The sequence below is a fragment of the Equus quagga genome, chromosome 18, assembly GCF_021613505.1.
Source record: "Equus quagga isolate Etosha38 chromosome 18, UCLA_HA_Equagga_1.0, whole genome shotgun sequence".
Classification (NCBI taxonomy): domain Eukaryota; kingdom Metazoa; phylum Chordata; class Mammalia; order Perissodactyla; family Equidae; genus Equus; species Equus quagga.
In genome coordinates this window covers 39,576,412-39,602,306 of record NC_060284.1, presented here as the reverse complement: position 1 = coordinate 39,602,306, position 25,895 = coordinate 39,576,412, and the positions used below count along the sequence as shown (strand labels likewise).

Below are 25,895 nucleotides of genomic sequence, written 5' to 3'. Positions count from 1 at the left end.
CAGCTGCTAGATGGTCACTTCATGCTGTGGTGCTGCAATGCTGTGGACCCTTGTTGAACTGCTAAGCTTGCCTTGCACTTGGGGCTCAAGCCTGCAGCCACCTGACTGCCCTTGCAGAGCCTTCTTCCCTGTGAGGATCGCTTCCATAGGAGCCCCTATTGAATCCAGCCCCCTGTGCAAGAACCTTAATAATAGCCTTTCTGTTGGGTCAAGGAGAAGGTTAAGAGGTAAAACTTCAGAGCAGAGAACTCAAGGAGATGACAAATTGGTACTTTTTGGCAGACCTGCGTGCTGGTCCCCATGGTTCCCTCTAGATATTCTCTGTGCCATGGCTTCCTTAACTCGGGACCTTAGAAGTAGCTTATAACATACTGCTTCTGCATGGATGACTTGTTTTAATTACAAATTACAATATCAACAGCACTAATGTGCTACATAAGCAGAGAGAATTTGCCAGAAAGTCCTTGAAGAGAATAGTTAAAATGGGTGGCTTTATTCGTGTACAATGTTGCCATTCTGTTTTTGAAAACTGTTTTGTTTCATGGTTTTTAAACTGACTAATGGAGATGGTAAAAATAAAGAGCTCAAACTAAATAAAAACCATCATTAGAGGGAACAAATTTGATGGGGGCAGTTGCCACTAGGTAGGTTGTGTCTAGCTTTGAGAAGATGGGCAACTCTTCCTCATACTTAATATTTAATTTTCATAATGGGCTCCTTCTTCAATTATTTATTCTTTCCCCACTTGTGCCAAGCTTAGCTCTTTACATATCTTTACACGTGTTGTCCCTAATCTTCACAACAATTTTGCACGGTAAGTATTAGTCATTCATTTGTTTGAGCAACAAATATTTTCGTGTTAAGTGGTTGTTATGAGCCTGGCTGGAGCTAGGTGATGGAAATAGAACAGTGAAGAAGCAATTTGATTTCCTTGCCCTTAAGGGATTTTCCATTGTCGGATGAGAAAGACAGACAAATAAACAGGTCATTACAATGCCTTGTTATATTCTTATACACTCTTCAGGGGGTGTATAAATTCGTGCAGATATTTTGAAGAACAATGGTCTTACCTTTTGACCTTGTCATCCCATCTAAGAATCTTTCCTATAGAAATACCTGCTCACAATTGAAAAGACATTTGGCAAGGACAAATGTCTTTGTACTTGTGGCATTGTTCTAATAACAAAACATTGAAAAAGCTTGTTGGCATGAGAATGGTTAAATCATTATGTTATATACATTCATATACTGGAATGTTATACAACATTAAAATGGATAAAATAGATCTGTATGTGTTGACACAGCTATCTCCAATATATTGTTAAATGACAAAAGCGTGTTGTATAATAGGAACACATTGCCCTAAAATAATAATCGGAAAGAAAAGGGAAAAAACGTTCTGCAAGAGGCACACCAGATTCTTGGCTCTGGTCCCTTTAGGTAGAGGGTGGGAGAGGTGGGGGGAGGGGCGAACAACTTTTATATATTACTGTATTATTTCAGTTTGACAAAATAAACATGAGTCCTCCTGAAATATTTTAAATATCAAATACATTTTTAAGTAAAATGATAGATGCTAGAGCAGAGTTATGTCTAGAGTTCTGTGGGGATACAAAGGACCCAGACTGGAGGTGGGAGACCGGCAGAGAAGGCTCTGGAGGAGGGAATGGCCTTGTCCAGTTCAGGGTGTGCATGGTCAGCCATGCAGGGGGAACTGAGAGAACGAGAGCTTCCTGCTCAGGAGCATGCCAGAGGCTTCGAGTAGGCAGCATTGGAGCTGGCCACACCCGTGCCTTACCAGCCTGCCCAGCTTGTCCTCGGTTCTTCTTCCCTTCGCCTCCACAGTGCATCAGCTGCTATTCCTGAGTACTTCTCACATTCCACCTCTTCTGTCTGTCCCGCTGCCTAATTCAGACTTCTCATTTCTCACCTGGACAATTGAGAACATCCCTTAGAGGGTATCTTGACCCCTTACTGTGTCCCATGACTCCTCACCTGGTCTGTCCTTCACTTTGCTGAGTGACCTAAAAATCAGCAGTTTTGCCTCTGCTGTATTCTTTCTTAAATGTTTTCAGTGGTCGTTTATTGGTTCTGGGATCTAATCTACCCTTCTGAAGCAGGCATACAGAAGCCCTGCCCACCTCTCCTGCCTTCCTCCCATAGTAACACTTTATTTACATTATCTGGAGTTATTTTCATTTCTTTACAAATGCTACTTTTCTTATCAAACAGAGGATGTACGTAGGTAAAGAAAGAAAATCCATGATGTGCATTTAGGAGTTGGTTGTTGGCCTGTTAACTTGCAAATATTCTGACTAGTTATCCCCCTTTCTGGGAGTTCATGTCTGTAATTTCACATGATTTTGAGGTAACAATTTAGAAATTAATACATTTCAGGGAAAATCATCTTCTTAATCTCCGTGGGGATATTTTCTTCTGTAAATATTCTGGAATAGATATTTCTAATGGCAGTCTCCACAAAGAGGACTTGAGAATCTGGCATTAATTTGTAAACTTGTCTATTCCAAATCCGGATAGACTCCACCTTTATAGAATACACACTGTTCTAAAAACACATTGACTAAACAGACTTTATTTGTTTTGGCTAAACTTGGAGTTAATGGATGGAGTTGTACAATATGATAGCCACAAGACTGAATGACAGTCCTTAGAGAGTTCACTTCAAGATGTGCTGCAAATGATCCTTCCTTCCTCCTCATCCACTGAATTTGTGTCTTTATGCTATTTTTCTATTACTGAATAGTAAGGAGTAATCCTTTTTAATAAATAGTAGGAGTTGGTTTCGGCTTGTTGATTTTCAGAAATGTTTGTACTTTAGAAATTACTCAATTCAATTCAGGAGTAAAGTAATATACCATCGTCTGGCTCCCTCTGGTGGACAACTATATGAAAACATCAAACTGCAGTCTTTTTTGGAGGGGGACAGTTGTGAACAGTTCCAGTTATTGGTAGGAATAGGAACAGAAAATGCATTCTTGTAGATGCATAATTATTATTATAGAAAATATTCCCAAGGGATAAATGCATTTCTGTTAAAGTAAATAATAGCAATAGTAAAATACATAGCAATATTAATGCTATTGCTATTTTTCTTGTTATTAAGTAGTGACACTGCAGGGACCACAGTGTGGAATAGAATCAGAGGCAGGTTTCGCCCTGTAGGTTTCCACCAGTGCCACATCAGGATAAGACTCATGCTAAAATTCAACAATGGAGTTACTTCATGAGTCTCAATATTACTCCACAAATTATTCCAGAATCTCCCAAAAGCTTTTCACTCCATAATGCATAATTTTGGAATTTTAGCGAATGAGTGTTTTTATCTTGAATCAGTTTATCTTGATACATTTATTATTGGTTCATTCATGATCTCCTGGATTTACAGACTCATTGAAGACGCTTTATCTTTATTATGGGAAGCTAATCAGTAAGTTTTATCTAGGTGGTTGTGGTTCACTTTCGTATCAAATGTTCAACAAGGTTAAACTGGGAAGTAGTTGCTAAAGTCTTTCTGTGAAGTTTTATTTGTATATAATAACTATTTTATGTAATAGTAAAAGTTCGTAATTATCGAGTTAAGCATTTGATGGGCATTGTCTCGTCTGATTTTTTCGGCAACTCCATGAGGCAGGTAGGCAGTTGTTATCCCCACTTTATAGAGGCTGGTAAAGGTGAGCTCAGCTGAAAACTGGTGAGCCGGGCTCGTGCAGGGCTTCTTACTGCAGAGCTGTGGGTTTCTAACCATAACTACGTACAACGTACAACCCCCCGAAGTAGGTAAGAGGTAAGTGCGTGTGTGGCTAATGCCCTGTGACACGTTTGCAGAGTAGTGGAGGCTTGACTTTCATGTTTCCATCTTTGGACTGAGGAATTAGAAGCTTACTTCTACTCAGAGATAGTTTTGCCTTTTTTCCTTTTTTTCTCATTCTGAATAGGACTTATAGTAGAACCTCTTTAAGTTTTGTTTAGTTTTGAGAGTTAGGAAAAATCATATCTATCATCATAGAAACAGGCTTCATGAGAAAAATATGTTTAGCTCATTGATTTTTCTCACTAACTCTTTGAAAGAGATGATCTTAGGCATAAAAGTGAGAAGGAAGGGGAAAGTGGGCAGGTACTAATGCTGAAACTATAGCAGCTACGTTCAGGATTAGGTATTGAAGAGCTTCGTAAGGAATCTTTGAAAGAGCTACAGGCCATCAAGGGTAACTTAGGAAACTCTTTTTCTGAAAACTCTCAGAATTAGAATAAGGTAATTTTCTTAAAGTTAGCAATTGTAAAGAATAGCTACCATTTAAATATTTTAAATATGTTATCTTCTTAATCCTTACAATAATCTAATGATTATTAATAATCTATTGTTACTGCAGGCAGTGTCCAGATGAGAAAACTGACGCCCAGAGAACTTAAGTAGTTTGCCCAAGGTTATATGGTTAATAAATGGCAAAGCTAGCATTTGAACTCCTGTGATCTGGCTCAAGAGCCCACACTCAAAACCGCTTTGCTGTACGTCAGTGCTGTCCAATCGACTTTCTGTGATGGTGGAAGTGTTTGATGTTTGTGGAGGCCAATACGGCAGCCACTAGCCACATGTGGCTACTGGGCGCTTGAAATGTGGCTAGGGCAGCTAAGGAACTTAATTTTTTGTCTTCTAAATTTTAATTAACTTAAATAGCCTGCTGTGGCTTGTGGCTGCTGTTTTGGACAATGCACCTTTACAGGATCTTTCAGCATCTGTAGAGTGTAGATAGAAGACCTTCAGGATTACCTAGTCTAACTCTTTGTTTTACTGGTAAGGAAACTACAAACCAATGGATTAGTAATCTACTTAGTCATAAAGTTGAAGAAAGGGACAAAATTGTAAGCTAGGTATTTGTACTTTTCAATCACAGCTCTTCTCATTCTGTACTTCTTTGGCATCTGCAAATTTATATTTCTGCTGTCATTGTTAAAGTAGATTGTAAAACTACCATTTTGGGAAAAAAATCTTATCTTCTCTGAAATACATGTCCAATGAACACTCTACTCTCTTCTCAGGTTATAGAAACATTATCGCGGCTTTCTCGAACACCTATAGCATTGGCCACAGGAATCAGGTAAGCTTGTTTCTCTGTGGTTCAATCAAATGATTATTTATCGGATGGTTGCTGTTTGCAAAGCATCTCATTCATGCAGAGTGTCTGGTTTATAAGCACCCAACACATGTAAGCAAGAACTTATTCGTAGATATGAATAAGACACATTGGTTAAACCTTGTTCTCACTTCACTTGTGACTGTCACCAATATGGTTCATTTTTTTAACTTCCTCCAACATTTCTATACATGTGATTTATGAAGACAAACACAAATGCTTAAGTAAATAAATATTTTGGAAGATGTTGTAATATATTTATTTCCTGTACACTATAACAATAACTCACAACTTTTAGGAGTTTAAGAAATAATCAGACAAGTATAAAATGCTATGTGTACAAGCCTATGTATTGAAAGTTTGATACTAAATGAAAAACTTGAAAGTAAATTGGTTAAACACATTATGCCATCTCCGTGCAATGGAGTATTATGCAGTCAGTAGGCACGTAAATGTAGATGTGGATGTTGTGTTGGGCTTTTTCTGTTTAAAATACTACATACTTAAGTTAGATCAAATAGAAAGTTGTATTATTAGTAACATTAGAAATAAATAAAAACAGTTTCAGTAGCCCCTAGCCAGCCTATATGGAAATGGAATGGATTTCACTTTTTACCTTGTTTCCTTAGGGCTCCATACTTCAGTCTCCAGCCATTATGTGTCTCTATAACCCTGTGTCTCTTCCTCTGTTGCTTCCATTTTTCTGTATCCAGCTCATAATTCAAATTCTAAGGGAGAGGATCCAAGCACACCTTACAGGACTGACCAGCAGTCACTGGGCAGCCCAGTTCCTGGGTCCAAAGCATAATGACCTCAAGGAGGACACCTTGCAGACCCCTTCTCAGAAAGGGGCCATACGTTTGGCAGCTTTCTACAGAAGAAGCCTGTAGGCTGGATAAATGTTCAACACCTTATCATTTACTCTTGAATGCATGCTTCTCTCTCCATGTCAATAAATATTTTACGTTATATGTAAACAGCAGATTTAGAAATAGCATGATTCTATTTTTATGTATTTATGTATTTTTTATTCTGAAAGGTTATACGTCAGAAGAATTTTTTCCCTTTTTAATTATTCTTATCTATAGTTTCAAATTTTTCTACAATGGACTTGTATCGGTATAAGAACATAATAAAATGTGCCTAAATTTATTTTAAAAAAGGTTTTCAAACTTTGGCATTTCTCACACATTTTAACTTATTTGAAAAATGTACATTCCTCAAATGTCTCAGGTAATTAAGTTAGTCCATAAACCAGTGTGGAGATCTGCTTTTCAATTTATTAAATGTAATTATTTAGTAATTAGTGCTTGTTATTTTGATAGATCTCTTGTTTTTGTGAAGCATATGACATACTGGCTGCATGTAAAGAAACTTTTGGCACTCTAGTCTAATTACTGTGTTTTGTTAGACATAAATTTAGAGCGTTGTATTGGTGTTATGAAAAAAGTTCATAGTAGCATGAGGCAAACAAGGAAGCCAATGGCTAGGAAAAGGGGATAAATTAAAGTGATTTTCTTTGAACAGGGGACAGAGAAAACACCCTACTCTCCCTGAGGTCTGGTTGACTCATTTGTCCAATAAATGAAACTGAAAAATATAACTTAAACACCTTAAAGTCTGAGTAGAAAAGTATATCATGGTCAATAATCATATAGGAAGGGTATGATATTTTTGCCTTCTAATAATTTTCATCTATACTAATGAACTGAGTCATGCAAGGATGATTGTTACCAAATCATTTGTCTGGCAGATCAGACTCCATAGGTGAAAAGAGACAGTGCGGAAGGCAAGGGCGCCCGCGAGGCTGCCCGTTCTCTGAATGCGGAGCTGTAGTGCGTGCTCCCAGGTGAGCCTTCAGGTGTGTGGCTGATGGAGATCAGAGAGGCACATTAGCATGTCCACACCTGCTCAGGTGACTGCGGTGACCAGCTTAATTCCTGCAGATAGTTTGCGGTAGCAGATGCCAGAGCCTCCCTGGGGGACCCCAGACACAGCTGCAGGGCAGGCACTTTGGGAGAAGCCCCAGACGTTGTGTTAGACATGGTGACTGATCTGACCAGTCTGGCAGCAGACGAGCTTACACGTTTAGTGAGAAGTAAATGCCCAGCCTAGCTGTTTCTTGTTCACCCTTTTTTTTTTTTTTCCTTCCCTCCTAGGCCTTTCCCAACAGAAGAAAGCGTTGATGATGAAGACATCTACAAAGGCCTTCCTGATTTAATAGAGTATGTTGAGCATTTTCGCAAAATTAAACAAACCACCTCCAATTTTTGCATCCTTTGTGGAGTTTAACTGTGGATGTTAAAATAGCTCTCGGAAGGGGAAAAGTGGCTTAATGATTAAGACGTGTAAGAAGTAACCTCAAACTAGTGATGGAAAGTTTCACAAGCAAATGTGCTTCCACTGGCCTGGAGTTCTCTTGAGTGTCCCACACTGTGCGGGTCCCTCTGAAGAAGCAAGAAACATACTGCAATGCAGTAAAATTTGGAAGTCACTCAAAGGCATAATAGAGGTAGTAGATGAAACTGGAATTAGATAGTTAAGGAACAATTAAAGAGAGAAATAGAATCGACTACTGGAGTTGTAGGACAGGTAGTGCGTGCTGTGTAATTTCAAGGAAGAGCGAGGTACCTGTGGCCTGGAGTTATTCAGGGATGTTTCATTAGATGGTGTTTACTCTGAACAGAGAATCCTTTTGGGCTTTATTGTTTAATAGTCAGCAGAGCAAGAGGTCCTTGCAGCAGATTATCTTCTGTTGATTGAGTGACTCATGCAGATTACAAATAGATATAAAACAGGATTCTCCTCCCTCAAGGAACTGATGACAAAGATCAGGTGTGTTTGTGAAGAATTGTAATAAGAAATAGGTCATGCTCCAAGAGAGATTCAGGTGCTGTGGAAAGTCATCCATTCATCCATCTTGATACGCCAACGCTCTGAGCTGTCTTGCTTTAGGACTTTTACACTTGCTGTTCCTTCCGCCTCTGTGGCTGATCCCTCATCATTCAAGTCTTTGTCCAGATGTCCCTTCACAGAGAGGCCTTCCGGACCACCCTCTCTAAAATTGTCACCACCCCTTACCTTGCTCTGTGTTTTCATGGCCCTTACCACTGCCTGAGACCATCCCTGTTGGCTTCATTTATTCTGTCTCCTCACCAGAAGGTCAACATCATGAGGTCAGGGACTTTACCTTGTTCCTGGCTATCTTCCTAGGACTTCAGTGTCTGGTGGATGTATAGTGGGTCCTCAATGAACATCTGTCTTCTGAATGAATAAGCCAAAGCTGCATTAAGTAAGCACCTACTGTTTGCCAGGCATTATGCTTCAGGCCTGAGCTATCTAGCTAGTTCATAAGAGTTTATTGGGTAGCCGTTTCTGTGCTGGCCATGTCCCATGCACTAGCTCATGAAATACCACAATATTATGAGATTGTTACTTTTCTCATCACAATTTACAAGGGAGAAAACCAAATCCTGGAAAGCTAAGAAACTTGCTGAAGCTCATGTCGCTAGTAAATAATAGTCTTTGAAATTGAACTGAGTCAGTTGTTGTTCCAGAGCAGAGGCTCTAAGCACTGTACTGACTTCCAGAAGCACCTTGACCTACTCCTTTAAGGACTTTCACTAGAGGAACAGAGGAGACGCTGACTGGAGCCACAGCGATGGTCAGCAGCTCTTCCCAGAGTAGGTGGCATCTGGGTGAGCCTTGAAGTCTTATAATTTTAAATGTATGTTAAGAATAGTTTCTTATCTTGTCTTAAAATCTCCAAGAACTTTCCAATCTTAAGCAAGATCAATTAATGCTGATCATCTCATTGAATTGGCTACAGTCTTCATAAAGTGATTGTAAGATTACTGGTAATATAATCGAATTCTTTCAAGTTTCAAGAAGAATATAATATTTCTACTGCTGTGATCTTTTTTTTTTTTTTTTTGAGGAAGATCAGCCCTGAGCTAACATCTGCTACCAGTCCCCTCTTTTTGCTGAGGAAGACTGGCCCTGAGCTAATATCCGTGCCCATCTTCCTCTACTTTATATGTGGGACGCCTGCCATAGCATGGCTTGACAACCTGTACTAGGTCCTCACCCAGGATCCTAACCAGCAAACCCCGGGCCGCCAAAGTGGAATGTGCGAACTTAATTGCTGTGCCACCGGGCCAGCCCCAATGACGTTCTTTTTTAAACTCCACCAATTGTCACTTACACCTACTAATTTTTATAGCCTTCCCCCATCTTGTTTTGTTGATATCAGGATAAACCCTACTAGGATGCATTCCTAGCTGAGTTGGAGAAAACTTGGCATCCTGAATCAGCTGCTTTGAGATGTCAGCTCATGCTCTATGAGATGCAGTCTGTTTCAACTCTCCATCTGGTGGCAGAAGGTCTAAATGTGGTGTTATTCCTGCAAATGCTTGCTTTTGAGTTTGCTATGACACTTGATGTTTAGTCTTAGCTTTGTTATAATCTCTTTGGGCTCATATTCTTAACTATAATTTTTGGGGGTCAGTGCAACCAAAAGGAAGCCCTTGGAACAAATGCTGGCCTACTCACCACTGCAGAGGGAATCATTCTGTCCTCAGTTGGAGAGAAGCAGACACAGGAGGAATGGAGATGGTGTGAAATGACTAAAATGTAGTTCCTTGCTTTTCCTACTTTTATGGTCAGGGTGTCAGACATGCCCATTTATAGGTGACCTAGACACAGGAAAACTAATAGAGATTATTGTTGATTTATTGACCATTTGAAGAATCGCTGTTCCCCTCCTCCAGCTTCATTTTATGCAAATCAGAAATTACTGACCAAACTGTGAGCAAGAAAAGCTGCTTTAATATGGGATTAAATTGCAAAACCCAAACTGCATGCATGTGTGTCACTCCTACAATTCTTAAAGAAAAATATGTGTGAATTGACACAATATGTGCCTCTCCCCTCATGGGAAATAGTTAAAAGCAAGACTTCAGCAAGATGAGTTATTTTGGGAGGAGGTTGGGTTAGAAGGTCAGAGGCAGGAGAGCTGGGATTAGGAGTGTCAGAGAAATGAATTTCACAGCCTGTCTTCCTTCTGAGCAGGATCCCTTTGATGCTAGAACTTGTTCCTTCATCGTTTCTTATCTCAGCTCCCTCATGAACTCATCAGACCTTCCTATCCTTTGATGTGTTGTAGAGAGTACTCAAACTAATTTGACTGCCCCACTGTTCTCTGGTTAGATTGCCTGCCTAAGCCCCTCAGTATGGAAATTCTGGAACTGCCGATATGACTCACCATCTGCTCAGTTTTCCAGAGTAGAAAGCTGAGAAGCATCCATCACTCCTTTCCCCTCTCTCCCTAATTCTGAGTCTCCATGTCTGGTTGACTCTACCTGATTTATCTCCTAAGTCTGTCTTTCTCTCCTCATTCACCTTTACTGTAGTTACGGCTCTCAACATCTCTCACTCATAGTATCTCGTTTCTTAGCTTACTGATCTCCCTGCTTGTCTTCTTGCCCCCTCCAAATCAGAACCCCTGTTATTCCCAGGTGCCCAGGTAAGGCTGAGCTCACAGAGTACAAGGCCCTTTGCAGTTTGGTTTCAACTCTTCTGTCTGGGGCTCCCCTTACTCATCTGGTCACACTGAATGGGGCTCCGCTCCTCACACTGCCAGGCTCTTCACACCTCTCTGCCTTTGCACTTGTTGGTGTCCTTTGTATGGAATGTTCTTCCTTCTTCTCATTCAGTATATGTCATCTGTGACATATGTGACAGATGTGTGAGGGCAGAAGCTATGTCTGCCTAGTCTGCAGCTGTATCTCCTAGAATGTAGTATTTATTCAGTAAATACTTACTGAATAAATTGATAAACACATTCAAGATCCAGTCCAGATGTACTATCTTCCGTGAAGCCTTCCCTGCCTTCCTTGGAGTTATTCTTACTCTTTCCTCTGTTCCTATATTCTGCACTCATCTCTTTTGATGCATTTCTAGAATTATGTACTTATGTGCTGTTCTCCGCACTGGACTGTGGGAGAGTCCTTGGATCTTCTTGAGGTATGCATTCTTAGGACTGAAGAGTCTGGCACTCAGTAGGTTCTTAGTAAATGTCTGTTGGGTCGTGGGATGGGTGAACAAGTAACCCTGGAATGACTGTTTCTCGGAGCAGAGTTACCTGAAACTTCTGTTACCACCAGATCTCTCTCCCTTAGGGCACCTTCCTTTCTTCTGGGTATTTGACAGTTCCTTCCTGTCAGATGCCTCCAAATAATCCTTCATGACAAACATAGACAACCTTGTGATTGCATCTACTTTGAAAAGTGCTCCAAGTTGCAGAGTGACATTTACAGTTACAGTGTTTTTATTTTTGTACATATCAATTTATAATGTTCTGTGTGCACAGGCCCAAGAGAGATACTAAGGGCTGACAGTATTGAAGGAGTTGAATTTCTTTTTCAGAGAGATGGTAATGCTTCTTTCTAACATGTCTAAATTTATTAATCTCAATTCTTCAGGATTATTAGCTAATAGGAGATATTTATAGAAGTCTTGAACTGAAAGGAAAAACTTAACAGATATTAGCAGAACATGCAGCGGTTGGAATCAGCTGTTTCCACTTTGACTGATAGGTTTGCAATCTTATATGAAGAGTTTAGGAAAAATATTTCAATCAGTCACTAAGTGCTCATGCAAGCTTTAAAACTAAGGCTTATTTTTAACTGTCAGAAGACAAGCAGAGGATTTTAAATAGTTTTACAAAATGTCTGGGGCTGGCCCTGTGGCGTAGTGCTTAATCTGGTGTGCTCCATTCCAGTGGCCTGGGTTTGCACGTTCAGACCCTGGACATGGAACTACCCCACTCATCAGCCATTCTGTCGTGGTGACCCACATATAACGTGGAGGAAGATTGGCTTAGATGTTAGCTCAGGGGTAATGTTCCTCAAGCCAAAAAAAAAAAGAAGATTGGCAACAGATGTTAGCTCAGGGGTAATCTTCCTCAGCATAAAAAGAAAAAAAAAAGTCTTGCAGCCTTGGGACCATTTCTTTAAACAAAATGAAAACAAATAAAACAGATAAAAGCAGAATCTGGCTGAAGGAGGCTCTGTGGGTTCCAGCCTCTGAGTGGGCTAGAAGGAACATGGTTTGAAAACTACTGCATTAGATATTGGCAATAATAACCTTGCAAAAACGGACGGTTTTAAAAGACTATAACAGTTAGATCCTCCCCAATTCCCCTGTCCTCTCCATATTATACCCTTTAATGTAGATGGAAACTGAGGTCTTAAAAGATGAAAAATGGGAGGCAGTATGATAGAGTGATTAAAACACTCAGTGTGTAAGGCAGACTTGGTTTTAAATCCTGGCTCTGCCATGGACTAGCTGTGTTATCTTGGGCTGGTCAAATAACCTTTTGTTCTCTCAACTTCCTTATCTCTATAATGGGTCAAATAATAATGCTTACCTGATAAGAGGTAGGCAAATAATAATGCCTACCTGGGCCTGGCCAACTGAGTGAGATAATATATGCAGAGCGATCATTTTCATTTATGTGCTTGTACATAGTAAGTGCCCAGTGAGTGTTAGTTGTCACTTCCATCGTTGTTGGATTCTGTTGTTGTATATCATTGTTCTTATCAGGAGGGACAGAGCTGTAATGCAAGCTTTTTGACTCTTTCCACTGATTCCACTATTTCCTCTCTGGATTTTCTGCTAAAATCCGGTAGGCTATGTATAGCTGTTACATTTACTGCGTAATAGAAAATGACCTTTATATTGTATCCTTTGTTTTAGTGAAACCCGCGTGGAGGATGAGGAAGGTCTCTATGACTGTGTTTATGGGGAGGATGAAGGTGGAGAAGTCTACGAAGACTTAATGAAAGCGGAGGAAGCACACCAACCTGTAGGACTTTTACTTGCCTTGTTTTTAAGTTACCTTGAGTATTTTATTAGGAAAGTGATTCCTTGAAAGACTAATTAATATAATTGTTTAACTTCTGCTGAATTAGTTTTTTGGTTTTCTTTTAACCTTTACTTGCTTGTCACTGTATAACCGTGGCTTGTTATTGCATTTGGAGGACATAAACGTGGCATTTTACAGTTCAAAGCAACCGTAGGGAATCTCTGGCGTAATCCTTTCATTTTACCAGTGAGGAAGGCAAGTTTGACATGCCACCCAGTTAGATAATGCAGAGTGGCAATATGACATAATTTTAGGGGATCATGAAATTATATTGTTATGAAAGGAAATCTTTTCTTACAAAGCAGGTAAGTCTTCTTTAAATTTGATGTAGCATAAAAATATATGTTAAAGAATATTTCTTCACAGTTTTTAGGGGTTGATGTGAGGTATTTTTTTCTTTTCTTCCATGATAGGTCTGCTAGCATTTTTACTATTTTATAAGCATATTTTCAGATATTGTCATAGTCAATATGAGCCCTCAAAGCTTTTTCTGCCATTAAAATATCTAAAAGATTCATAAAGAATTACTTTGAATTTTTTTCTTGTCTATAATTTGAGACCAAAAAAACCATCAGTTGTTTAGGCTTTTATTAATATGATCTTCTTTTAGACTCAAGACATTCTTTATCAGCTAAGTGGTGGTTTAGGTTTCTCTGGGGCTTTGATGAATTTGCTAAAAGGCTGGCGGGTTGTCCAGTTCCCTAGACGGGGAGAAGTAGCTTCTGTAAGACAGAAGCAGTTACCTGGCCTGTGTTAGGTAAATGTAATGAATGTTTACTTTAATCCACTGTATGAGCTGACAGGATGCCTGCGGTAGCATTTTAAGAGTGTTTTTAGGTGACAGAGTATCTATCATCTGTACGCCCTATAATTATCAACTGCTTTGAGTACCAGCAAATTCTTCAGTGTCTCTCCCAGGGCGGTCTTCACTCAGCTGACAGGGCTGGGTCGTTTATATGGGACAAGGTTAACAGGAATAGTAATTATGCATAGGGCCTTTCTTTGTACTCCTCAAGGTGCTAAGTGCTGTATGAGGGTTATCTCATTTACAGTTCCTTGGGGTTCTTACTGTAATTCTCTCTATTTTATAGATGAGAAAACTGAGACACAGAGAAATTAGGTAACTTGTTTACTGTAACAAGCTAATAACAGCAAAACTGGTCCTTGAACCCAATTCTGTCTAATCTCAAAACCTTAATCTTCAGACTATGCTCTAATACCTCCAGTCTTACGCATCTAGTAAAAGAGCCAAACACCAAGATGTTAACCCTGGAAAAAAATGTTTGAAAATTTTTAGTTACCAATATCCTTTTATTATTTTTGCAGTTATTTCTACAGCACTTGTAAAGAATTCTGCGCATTAAAGAAGCTATATTCCACCATTTATGGTGTTACCAGATTCAGTAACATTTATAATAAAAGATGTTTTAATGTAAAACGTCTAACTGAGAAGCTTAGTTTTAATTACCTGAAGCTTTTTCATTTACATTGTTCAAAATTTAAAAAAATATTTCAAAAATGCATTTAAATAAATCTTTCAGTTATGTGTTTTATTAGAATGGAATGCTTAAGAAAATTAGCAATAATTTTGATGTCTTTCTATTTACTATCAGATAGGTTAATACCTGAATTTGATTACATAATTTTAATTTGCTAATTCTAATTGCAGAAATGTCCAGAAAATGACATACGAAGTTGCTGCCTCGCAGAAATTAAGCAGACAGAAGAAAAATATACAGAAACTTTGGAGTCAATAGAAAAAGTAAGTCGTCAGGTACTATTCTTGATGCCCAAATACTGCCTTATAGAGTTAATATATTGGGCTCAGTGTTTCTACTGGGTGTGTGTATTCTCATTTTCAGTAGAATTTTTTATTTAAAGATCTCAGAGTAGGGCCAGCCCAGTGGTGCAGCAGTTAAGTGGGTATGTTCAGCTTCAGGGGCCTGGGATTCCCTGGTTCAGATCCCGGGTATGGACATGGCACCGCTTGGCAAAAGCCATGCTGTGGTAGGCATCCCACATATAAAACAGAGGAAGATGGACATGGATGTTGGCTCAGGGCCAGTCTTCCTCAGCAAAAGGAGGAGGATTGGCAGTAGTTAGCTCAGGGCTAATCTTCCTCAAACAAAAAAAAAGATCTCAGAGCAGATTTATTCATTCTGTAACTGTTTACTGATTTCTTATATCTGAATGCACTGTTTTAGGGACTGAAGATATAGCAGTAAACACAGCAAAATTCTGGTTCTCATGACATTTTCTCTCTCACTTGGGAGGGTTTATAATGTAAGCGCATGTATGCCAGGTGCTGGTAATTTTCTGAAGAAAAATAAGGCAGGGGAAGGGGACAGGGAGTGATAGGGGAAGGCTGTGTTATTTTATAGAGTGGTAATGGAAGGCCTCTGTGATAAGATCATATTTAAGCGGACAGCTGAGTGACTTGAGAGAACAAGCCATGAAAATATCCCAGAGATGACAATCCCTGAGAGAAAGGCCCTCAGATGGGACAGTGTTTGGTGTGCTTCTAGGAACAGCAATAGTCCAGGTGGCTGTAGCAGAATGAGTGTAGGGCAGCAGGGAGATTAGAGAGCTCCTGAGCCACCAGGTCATAGAGGAGCATATAGAAGCTTCTAGCGCAAAGCTAGAGTTCTTTGAGTAGAAGAAGTGACATGATCTAATGTAAGTTTTTAACAGCTCATTCTGTCTTTTGTCAGGCAGAAGTGGAAACTGGGAGAAAATTTAGAAGGGCATTGTAGTAATCAAGTTGACAGAAAATGATGGTATTGGAGGGTGGTAAAGAGTGGTCACATTCTAATAAATTGTGAAAGTAGAGTCAAGCGGATTTGATGATGAGTTAGTTAAGGGATGTGTGGGAAACACAGCAATCAAGAATGCTAGGTTTTTAGCATGAGCAACTGTGTGAATGAAGATGGTTGCTGAGATGGGGAAGGACAGCTTTGGGAATCACGAATCTGTTGGGACGTATTAAATTTGCAATACCTATTAGTTTCCAAGGGGATGTGTTGAGGAGGAAGTTAGATACATGAGTCTAGCATTAAAGGTAAAGGTTGAATTGATGTATATATCGGACCGTTATCATTACACAATGGCATTTAAGGCCATGGGACTAGATGAGATCACATAGGGAAGGAATGTTGGCAGAGAAGAGGTTTGAGGTCACCTTTGGTGACTTCAACATGTAGAAGTTAGGAAAACAAGAAACAAGAAAAAGTTCAGGAAGTTTAGGAAAAGAGATGAAGGTGCGGAAGAGTTGTTTAGGAGAGTGGGAGAGTAAATTGACTAGGGAAATGTAGTAGAATTATGTGGCGTTACAGGCTCAATTGTGTTTTGTGATTATATTTAAAATTCAACTATAAATATAGTTCATGTTTAACTTCTTAAGTAGTGGCACAAAATATTTGTCAGGCTATATTTAACTAGGGTTTTTATTTTTCCAGAAAAGCACAATGGAAGAAGAGAGGGTAGGGGTATATGCAGGGAAGTGATTCTGATGATGGTTCATGGAGAGTAAACGACATAAGGAGGGAAGTGGGGATGTGAGAGATGTGGCATGGTCAGTGGATTGGCAGACCCAGTGGGGCTGAAGGATTCCATGAAGGAATGAGCTGTAAAGGTAAGAGGTAGTGATCAGAGAGTTGACTGCTTGAAATTAATGTTATGGAGCATATGCAGTTGTTGATAATGACAAGGTCTTGGGATATGACCAGAAGAGTAGGGAGCTGAGTTATGATGGAGCTCAAGATTATTGAAGCTCAAGGAACGGAGAGGCCAGGCTATTGGAAGGGTCATCTACACAGATACTGAGATTGTCAAGAATGAAGATGGGAATAGTAATGGAAAGAGATATGACAGAACTAAAATTCTAAGGGAATGAAGGGGATGATCCATAAACTGGATCAGAGTATTGACCTCGGGGATCTAGACTCTCCACAAGGCGTTTGAGGGATATATCCGTCCTCAAATATTTCTTCAAAATGTTACCATTTTTTGCCAGTTTGGCCAGTGGTGTTCCCATTTTTTCTTACTTTCAGAAGCAGTTATTGTCTAAACCTTTTATTTTATATTTTCAATGTATTAACTTGTATTTATGTCTTTATATCTGTCTTGAAGTATAAAATCTTTAGAGAAAATAGTTTCTGCTTTTTTCTTGGTATTTATGATACTGATAAACAATTGACTTTTGGTAAATATGTATTGTTTGTACATGAAAAACTGTTATATAGATTAGGATAAGTTGTGCTTACTTATTTCTCTCTTCTTTCCTGGTAGTATTTCATGGCGCCATTAAAAAGATTTCTGACAGCAGCAGAATTTGATTCCGTATTCATCAACATTCCTGTAAGTAAAAACACACCAGTTAAAATTGTGGTATACATCTCTAAAATCCTCCTTTTCTTATTGAGTTCCAGATCCCTCTTTTAGCACTCTCCTGTATTCTTTAAGAATTTTGAGCCTATTTTTTGCCTCCTGAGTTCTTATAGCCTTATTTTCTAGACATAGCTGATATGTAATATTGTAAATCAAAGGTCAGTCAGAATGTATGCTGACCACAAATGGGTAAGTAGGATTCGTGTATTGTCCCTGACTGCTTGTCATGATGGAGTTGTCTCAGTTATTCCCTGTGTTACTATCTGTCTGTCTTGTGGGAGTCCCTTCTGCCCCACTGCCTGCTCCATCTTTTCTCCAGCCCCTCCACTCTGACTTAGAAACACTGTCCTGACTCCACAAGTCTCCTCCACTTCCCATCATTCCTCTACTTCCTTGGCCTCTGCTTTTTGGTCTTTTCTGCTTCTGGTTGTATCAACCTCAGCTCACATTTATGTAAGCATTTACAGTTTCAGGGTACCTTACAATTATCTTACAATCCTAAATGGATGTTTATCCAGAAGCAATAGAAGCAAACCTAATGCTATGCCAGTTGAGGTCATGCTTGGCAAGATTCAAGTTCTTAGACCTCTGGAACTGCCTTTGATTTTAATATATGGCTCTAATATACAGTATATAAGCTTTGATGTACAGGCTTGCTTGTATCACCTGAAAGGTCCCTAATATTTTGATTCTGTTATATTCAGTGCTGATGTACACCAGTTGGTTGGCTGTGATATGTTGTCCTTGTCCCTGATTTTGGCTAAATGAAGACATTCCCATTGCCTTGTAACATAGCAGGAGGAAAAAGATCATAAATATCAGATAGCATAAAGCAAACTGCACATTCTAGGAAGATGAAGATCTTGAACCCCCTAAATATGGTCACTGTAACTTAGGAACAACTTGACAGTGCTTATTCTTATGGCTTTTTTTATGCTTCTCAACAAAGTGACAGGGTCAACATAGTCATGTATCATTTCTTCCCTACTAACGAAAGGGCATGCTGTGACATCAGTGTGTGCTCTAAGGTACACGTGAAGAGATAATGGGAGAATTGGCACCTTGATTTGAATTTCCTCATTTCCTGGTTGTGACATATATTTACTGCCTGACTGAAAATTACTTGCTTTTCAGGAAAAATGTGAAATTCTGACTGTTGAGTTGCTCTAATAAACTGCCTCATACAATTTACTTGCTCCTTATTGATACCATTAGTTGTCTGGTTTCAAGTAATTTAGTCTGATTATTGTTAGTTTAGCGCCAGGACACCACTAATTGACCAAAGTACAAATCTACATTTTTATGTCCCGAGGACATGAATCATTACTTGATCCTGTCAATAAAACATTAAGCACTTGGATAGTTTTATTTAAAAATTTAAACTGATTATAAAATGAAAATGAGCTGTACATATTTTTATACAAGGAATAAATGACCCTTTAATAACTGGTAAGATAATTTCTTTTTTCACAGGACACTGACACTTCAAGTCAGATCTGAAATTGCTGTTTCCCATGCACATGGCCTGTCTCTCTCTCCCTCTCTCTCTTCCTTTCCTTCTCCTTCTTCCCTTTTTCCCTTCATTCTCTGTCTTCTCTCCCTCGCCTCCCCATCGTCGTCCTCCTCTCTCTACTGATGGATAAGGTTAATATATTCAGAGCATTCAGCATATCCTTGAATGGCAAGTCTATCCACAATAGAGATTCTGGGTTTGGGGTGCTTTTTTGGTTCTGATTCCTAATTTTCTTTGACATTATTTTCTTTTCTAAGGAACTTGTAAAAGTTCATCGGAACCTAATGCAAGAGATTCATGATTCCATTGTAAATAAAAATGACCAGAACTTGTATCAAGTTTTCATTAACTACAAGGAAAGGTAACTTTTAAATTTTGTGGCTATTAGTTTGTAATTATAGTGAAGGTTAGTATCAAAATTGCTCATAAGTAGCTATTATTACTGTTAATTAAGATACTACTTAGGGGGCCAGCCCAGTGGCGCAGTGGTTAAATTGGCATGTTTCGCTTCTCAGCAGCCCGGGGTTTGCCGGTTTGGATCCTGGGTGCAGACATGGCACCACTTGGCAAAAGCCATGCTGTGGTAGGCATCCACATATAAAGTAGAGGAAGATGGGCACGGATGTTAGCTCAGGGCCAGCCTTGCTCAGCAAAAAGAGGAAGATTGGCGGCAGTTAGCTCAGGGCTAATCTTCCTCAAAAAGAAAAAAAAAATGATACTACTTAGAGAGTAGCAAAAGCATGGGACAGCTGATCTCAGGGTGGTAGTTTGAGCTCTATATGTATATCAGAAAAAAAAAAAGTGAAAAAAAAAAGGCATCCAGACTTCTGCATTGCCAATCAGAAGGTGTAGGTTCTTTTACAGACCCTGTCACCCTTGACTTCTGTAGTTTGCAGGAAGTCATTTTAACTCTCTGAGCAGCATCCTTTTCTCCATCTTGTAAATGTTAGATGTAGATTAGCTGGTACCTAGTGCTTTTTCCAACTCTAATATTTTATAATTCTCTATTTTGGAGTATTAGATTCACAGGTAAAGTCAGTTTCCCTTTCTAAGTTTGAAAAACATCTTCTGAACAACTCAAATGAATTAAAGTACCAAGGAATTTCATTTAAAATATAGTTCTCTCGGGGCTGGCCCATGTTAAGTTTGCGCACTCTGCTTCGGCCGCCTGGAGGTCGCTGGTTCAGAGCCCAGGTGCGAACCTAAGCACTGCTTATCAAGCCATGGTGTGGCAAGTGTCCCACATCTAAAATAGGGGAAGATGGGTATGGATGTTAGCTCAGGGCCAATCTCAGCAAAAAGAGGAGGATTGGCGGTGGATGTTAGCTCAGGGCTAATCTTTCTTGGGGGAAAAAATATAGTTCTGTCTTTTTAAATCAGGCGCTATAGTTCCTAGTACTGACTAAGAAGTGGCTAAGGAATTGCTTTGCATCAACAATGAGATAAACATTAACTTATTAGTAGTTTTTTCCAAAAGGAGAGGTAAAAGAAGCAATAAAGTACCCAGCCTCTTTGCAAAATATCTGTATTACTCCAGAGATAGCCTTCCTGAAGCAAGCTTAACTCCATGCAATGTGAGTTATCTTCTATCCAGTACTGTTCAGGCTTCTCATCCCCACTTTTCAAATAATGTATTTTCCTTAATTAAAAAGTAGGAAGGTGTAGGAAGTTTATTATTGAGTAGAGTCATAAGTAGTGATTACAATAAAATTAGAGTATAAAATAAAACTGTACCTGAGTGTGAATTAACAGTAAAAAGTTGATCTCTAATAGGAACTTAAACAGAAATGTTTAGTTTTGTTTTTGTGGTGTATATGTGTACTCAATATTAAAAGTCATTAAGCCAATTTGTAAAACCTACCTACTATAAAAATGTACATGGAATTAATCCCATTCAAATTTAGAAATCAAAATTAGTCATTTTTTTATACCATAAGTATGAGTGACCTTCATTCTATGACTGGATGTGTGATGTGTCTTAAAAAGAACTGAGAAAGCTGAGGTTCAGAGATGTGAGTAATTTGCCCAGGGTTACCTAGGTCGTTAGAGCTGCAGGACAAGTAAGATTTGTCTGATTCTCCCTAACTGTGGTTTTAGAAAGATAGAAATTCTGCCTCTTTCCCCTTCCACTTCATTACTGGTTTTTCGCCCTACAGATTCCTCCCTCTCTTCTTCCTTTTCAGGTTGGTTATTTATGGGCAGTACTGCAGTGGAGTGGAGTCGGCCATCTCTAGTTTAGACTACATTTCTAAGACAAAAGAAGATGTCAAACTGAAATTAGAGGTGCCTGTTTATTTTTTGTTAGTTTATGAAATAACGTAAAATAAAACTAAAAGCAATTATATTCCTTTTCATGATCAATGCAACCGTAAACTTCCCAGTGTATTCACAATTTAATTTCAAGTCAGTTTTATAAAATATTTTAATAGATAGCTCTATAAAATAATGATATGGTAATAATAATAATAACAATAGTAAAATTTAAGACTTACGGCTCTCTGTTGTCCATGCATTGTCTCATTAGATTCTCAGAACTCTGTGAGATAGATACAATTAATTTTCTTAGCTGATGAATGAGAAAGCCAAGGTTCAGAGAGGTTATGAGTAATTTGACCAGGGTCATCTAGGTAGTAAGAGGTGCAGGAGGAATAAGATATATGTAAGATAATGTATATGTAAATTTAAAATGTTTGTTAAAAATATAAGACATTTAAGGTCAGGCGTATAAAAATGTATGGCTGTTGCTCATAAGAAGGAAGACGACAGACACAAACATCATAAGATTAAGTAGTATGTGACGAGCACTGGTTGACAGGGCTCCGTGGGTAAGACTGAGTGATCACTTCAGGATAGGGAAAATGTAGAAGATTTCTCTGAAGAGGTATTACTTGAGTTAGGTCACTGAAGAATGGGGTGAGTCTCGACAGATGAGATTACAGGGAGAGCATTCTGGAGAAATTGTTATGTCTTGACCAGAAAAGTCGGGAAAGTTTGAGAAATGGGGAGTAGGCCAGTGTGAACAGAGCACATGGTAGCAATGGAAAATAAGTCTGGAAACTATTGTCATTTTTCTTGAACATCATTTTTTTTTTCACAAGAAGAGTTTGCACTTTCAAAGAACTTTTGAAAAATGATTATATGTTTTATGAATTATCTCAAATGTATTATCCATATGTTTGGATTTTCTGAAGTTTCAGGTAGAGGTATAGAGTCAACTCGGAAATGACTGCGTGTGGCTTAGCTGGCCCTTGAGTGTCCCCTTTGCTGCTCTTTGTTCAGTTTAGCACTGAGATCAGAGGACGAACAGGGAAGAAAAGAGGCAGATGATTTTCAAATCAGAACCCCTTCATTGTTTTAGCATATCTGGGGTGATTTCATAACTCATAACAAAGGGGAACTATTGGTTAGAAAGTTTGCACATCAACAGGCTACCAAGTAGTGTACTGACTCTTTGTCATGGATCTTTTTTCCTTACCTCTTAACAACCCTTTGATGAAGCGGCCCTATGTTTGAAGATGGTTTGACTCACCACTAAATAACATCCTGACAGCCTTGTTAGTGTAAAGGGTTCCTGCCCCTCTTTGGAGAATAGAACCTCTTAAGTGTAGAACTATGAGCCACCTTGACTCAAATTAAGATATGATGGTAAGATAAAACTTTACAACTTACGCAATTAGTTCCTGATAGAGCTATCATTAAAGCATTTTTTTTTTTTTTAACAAATATATAAAATTCTGGCTCAAGACAGGAGTCAGCAAGTTGTCAACCAGCCCTCCATTATATTCTCAGCACTGTTTGTATGTTCCTCTCCCTTCTTTCAGAGTCACTGTCAAAGTCCTGCCCCCTGACCATTCTCTGAGGCTTTAGGTACATAGTTTGTGCAGTCACTATCAGTCTTACGGAAAGAGAGGACCTCAGGCTTGGGGCGGGGTGCTGCTGGCTGTCCTTTCCTCATCTGAAAGGCTCCTACCTCTGACCACTTGCCTGATTTGGAAGTACAGTCATGCATCACTTAACAATGGGGATATGTTGTGAGAAATGTGTCAGGCGATTTTGTCATTGTGTGTCCTTCATAAAGTGTCCTTCTACAAACCTAGAGGGCATAGCCTACTACATACCTAGGCTATATGGTATTATACTTAGTAAGTAAGTATACCACCTACTATATGATACTCCATATAGTACCACCACTGCATGGGCTTATGGGACCATGATCATATATGTGGTTGCTGGAACCGTACTCTGCAATTCGCAGCATGATGGGCGGAAAGCTGCTATTCTTGGTACCTCTCTGCCTCCTTCCTGTCTTCTGTTTTGTGGTTATTTTTGCTCTTGTTGATTTTTTTTTCTTCTCTTCTTTGGAACCAAAATAACATGGGGTGAAGGATAATAGAATCTCTTTGTCTTGCCCGGTAAGCTGGCTCATCCCTATTCCATTTGATTTTCTTTTCAATTAGAAGTGGAGTTTAGGCTAGGCACGTGAATGGATGTTTTCAAAGAATCATTTCTACCCTTTATTTATTTTCGATACTAGTAAGAATTTTACACCTCAGTCTCAGGCCCCCCAGTTTTAGGAAATGCCAGTAACGTTAGTTTCTTTACTTCCTGAGCCTATAACTTAGAAATTAAAGGAAGTAATTTTGTCCCTAACAGTTTTAAACTGAATTCATAATATAGCAAGGTGAATTTTAAATGTATGACATTTTTGTTTCTAACACTGTGTTAAGAAGGCTTGGTATAAGAAGTGTAAGATACAACTTTAATTCCAAGAAGTTTAAAATGCAGCTGGAAAGATGAGACCCATTCATTACAATAGTGATAACAGTTTAACCTCCTATTTGAGACCCATGATCCAGAACTTTCTACAATCTGTAGAAGAAAGAAGTCAGTTGAAATAGTTATCCTTCCAGTGAATTGCAGCAATTGACAAGACATGAACTAACATGTCAAGATGTGTCCCCAGTTCTTCTTGCTTAAGAGCTGTAGTCAGGCACTCGTTAAGTCACTATGGTCATTAGAGCTAATGGTGTTTGCTTTATAGCTTCTGATAACACATCCTTCCATGTGCCAGGAAAGCTAGGTGTGGGCAAAGGGGAAACAAACTCACGAACAAAGGAGTATCTTCTTGAACACAACTCCTTCCATGAGCTGGAAAATTCCTTGGTCTGGGATGTGCAATTGTCTGAGGCTTTTGGGCTCAAAGTTGCTTGCTAATAATAATATTTTTATGGAACTTCATTGCTTTTTTTTTTTTTTTTGGACTAGACCACAGATATGTGAGAAACCATAAAATTAGAAAAGGAACTTGTTCAAGGTGACACAGCCAAGAGTTAGCCAAACTTGATTTAAATTCAGGCTGACACTTCAAATTCAAAGTACTTGCCTCAAAGTCATAGTTAATGTCAAAAGAGTGAACAGATCAATACTATTTTTAGATGAACTTTTAAGAAAGAAGAGTGTGAGATTAAAAAAATAAAATCTGAGGATTTTACAACTTTGAATCCAGTAGTAGGGTTATACGTTAGCAAATTTTCAGTCAGTCATTCCATTTCATGCAGGTAAATATTTTTTAAGCAAATACTAGATTCTTAGAGGGATAAAAGATATTATATATTGGGGAAGATATTATATACAATAACTAAAAGACCCACAAAGCACAGAGAGAGAGAGCATAATTTTGATTGGGATTATTACTAAAAGCCTAGAAGTATAGTTATTCAAGAGGATGATGAATTTTGCTGGAAACTGGACAAAGCACATGGGATTTGAAGGAAACTGAACAAACCAAGGCATGATGGTGGGAAAGGCACATGGCAGGTTTGATGAGTAGGGCCTTCTTGTTGATGCCTGGTCCACAGGCCCACGAGGGGAGATTGGTGGAAGGTAGAGCTAGGAGGGTAAGTGGAGGAAGACCTTGGAGGGCCACTACAGAAAGTAATCTTCATGCATAAAATAGTTCTACTATGGAGTCCTATTTAGGGTTGAAATGCTACAAGATTTGTTTGTTTCCTTGGTTTTTAATTAAAGATACTTTCTATTTTTTAGAAAGGAGGATTGTTAAGGAAAACAACAAAATATTTATTATATAATAACAGTGTTGTTTATGGCTTTTGCATCTTTTATTGCAAAAGGCCTTTCTGCATTTTGTTTTATGACTGCCTTTGATGAAACTAACAAAACTTTTAAAAGAAGTTTTTAAAAAACATTTCATTAGGAATGTTCCAAAAGAGCAAATAATGGGAAATTCACTCTTCGAGATTTGCTTGTGGTTCCTATGCAACGTGTTTTAAAGTATCACCTTCTCCTCCAGGTATGTAACTTAACGCTGTTTGTTTGTTTATTTGTTCATTTATTCATTCAACAAAATATTAATGAAGCATCAGCTATGCTCCACAGGCTCCACGTTTGGGGCTCTATCCCCTTACAATTTTCACTTATTAGTACAGCTAAGTGGGAAATAACAGAAGAGCTGGAAACTTTTTCTTCCTATCAGCAATGATGATTCTGTATTTTCTACAAAGTCACATTTTGTGTCCTTCCAACAGAACTGTCTTTAAAAGAATTAAAACGCAAGGCAAAACAAATAAAAAGATCCCTTCAACTAAGTCCTCTGTAGTGAGCATTAATCATTTATTAGAATCTCAGTGTTGCGACACACTTGAATTTTGTTAGGTTAATTGTGTTAGACTTTTTGCCTTACAACCATAAACTAAAGAGAATTGTGACACATTCTGGGTTGTGTTCTGCTATAGTGAATTACAATAAGACTACATTTATTTTGAAGTGATTCTTGTTATAACCCCAAAGCTTATGGTTTCCACGGTTAGTCTTCTAATGAGGGTGGAGAGTCTTATAAATTTAATTTGATAGCTGTACCAGGAGACTCATTAGTTCTGCTCCAAAGAAATGTCTGTCT

General features: G+C 38.7%; 1 protein-coding gene across 3 annotated transcripts in view; it reads left to right on the top strand.

Annotated features, from left to right (window-relative positions):
* The window catches only part of VAV3 (vav guanine nucleotide exchange factor 3), a 350,711-nt gene that overhangs the window by 152,476 nt on the left and 172,340 nt on the right, over positions 1-25,895 (top strand). For all 3 annotated transcript variants that reach the window (XM_046645400.1, XM_046645401.1, XM_046645402.1), the window contains exons 3-10: positions 5,059-5,117; positions 7,313-7,378; positions 12,912-13,020; positions 14,750-14,842; positions 17,368-17,436; positions 19,237-19,340; positions 21,163-21,262; positions 25,194-25,289. In XM_046645400.1, coding sequence (XP_046501356.1) covers positions 5,059-5,117; positions 7,313-7,378; positions 12,912-13,020; positions 14,750-14,842; positions 17,368-17,436; positions 19,237-19,340; positions 21,163-21,262; positions 25,194-25,289 — 696 coding nt within the window. The remainder of the gene's footprint in view (positions 1-5,058; positions 5,118-7,312; positions 7,379-12,911; positions 13,021-14,749; positions 14,843-17,367; positions 17,437-19,236; positions 19,341-21,162; positions 21,263-25,193; positions 25,290-25,895) is intronic.